At 41.6% G+C, this 1,202-nt stretch overlaps 1 protein-coding gene across 1 annotated transcript in view; it reads left to right on the top strand.

The window, feature by feature from the left end:
- HELRODRAFT_184513 (hypothetical protein) overlaps window positions 1–868 on the top strand; it is a gene marked incomplete at both ends in the record, with an annotated part of 3,564 nt that extends 2,696 nt beyond the window's left edge. The window contains 2 exons of the mRNA XM_009031355.1: window positions 37–495; window positions 587–868. Coding sequence (XP_009029603.1) covers window positions 37–495; window positions 587–868 — 741 coding nt within the window. The remainder of the gene's footprint in view (window positions 1–36; window positions 496–586) is intronic.
- Between the last annotated feature and the right edge of the window lie 334 nt (window positions 869–1,202).

The following is a 1,202-nucleotide window of genomic DNA, read 5'->3' as shown; positions in this document are numbered from 1 at the left end:
ATTAATGTGTTTTTTGATGATAAAGGTTGGAAGCAGGCTATATTGCCGGTAAATATGGGTGGACTGGGTTTGGGCGTCGTGGCCGAGTTGGCACCATCAGCCTTTTTGTCATCGGCCGCGGCCACGGCAGCCCTCCAGGATAAAATCTTACCAATGGATGTAGCATACCAGGATGATTTAAGACTTGAAACATTTCGGCGTTGGTGCACGGTTTACGGAGATATAATGGACATAAATGTGTGTTCGCAGAAGAAATGGAATGAACCATCTTTGAATGTTTCAAAATCGAAACTGGAGGAATTAAATGACTCTCCCTCAGATAAGGCCAGGTTGATGGCCGTCAGAAGTGAATTGGGGTCTGCTTGGCTAAGGGCCATTCCCAGTACAGCTTGTGGTACAAGGCTCGTCAATGGTTCTATTAGTGAGTTTATGCTTGAGACTTGGGCTGCCGGTGGTGTCAGGTTACAGATGCTTGTGTGGGGCGGATGTTTCTCAGTTGGGTCACCATGGTTTATCGTGTAGGCTTGGTTCAGGAAGACAAGCAAGACACTCTGCCATGAATGATTATATATGCAAATTATTCCAGAAAGCAAATATACCCGCCGTTAAGGAACCAGCAGGCCTACTATCTGAAAGCAACTTCAGGCCAGATGGTTACACCCTGGTACCGTGGTCCCAAGGTTGTTGTTTATCATGGGATGTGACGTTCCCTCACACGTTAGCCGAAAGGTACATCAATTACACGGCTATGGAGCAAGGTTCCGCCGCGGTGAAGGCTGCTGATTTCAAAAATACTAAGTATAAAGATTTAAACGACAATACGAGTTTTTGTTCCGATCTGTGTGGAGACATTTGGCCCAGTGGATAAACAGACACAATTATTTTTTGATAACATTGCTACTAAAATAGTTGAAAAATCTGGTGATCCCAATGATAAAATTTATATAAAGCAAAATATATCGTTGCTGTTGCAAAAGTTTAATTCATTTTGTATTTTAGAGAACATTGCTAAGTGCCCTTCTGTGCGAGACCCTGTACACTAATATTATCTGTTTAGCAGGGGCGAAATGATAGTTTTTATGGCTATTGTTTTTAACCAAGGGCTCGCACATACATACATACATACATACATACATACATACATACATACATACATACATACATACATACATACATATATACATACATACATACATATATCA

Source organism: Helobdella robusta (assembly GCF_000326865.2).
Source record: "Helobdella robusta unplaced genomic scaffold HELROscaffold_720, whole genome shotgun sequence".
NCBI classification, from domain to species: Eukaryota; Metazoa; Annelida; class Clitellata; order Rhynchobdellida; family Glossiphoniidae; genus Helobdella; species Helobdella robusta.
Note: the sequence above shows the minus strand (reverse complement) of the source record. Positions and strands in the feature narration are given on the sequence as shown.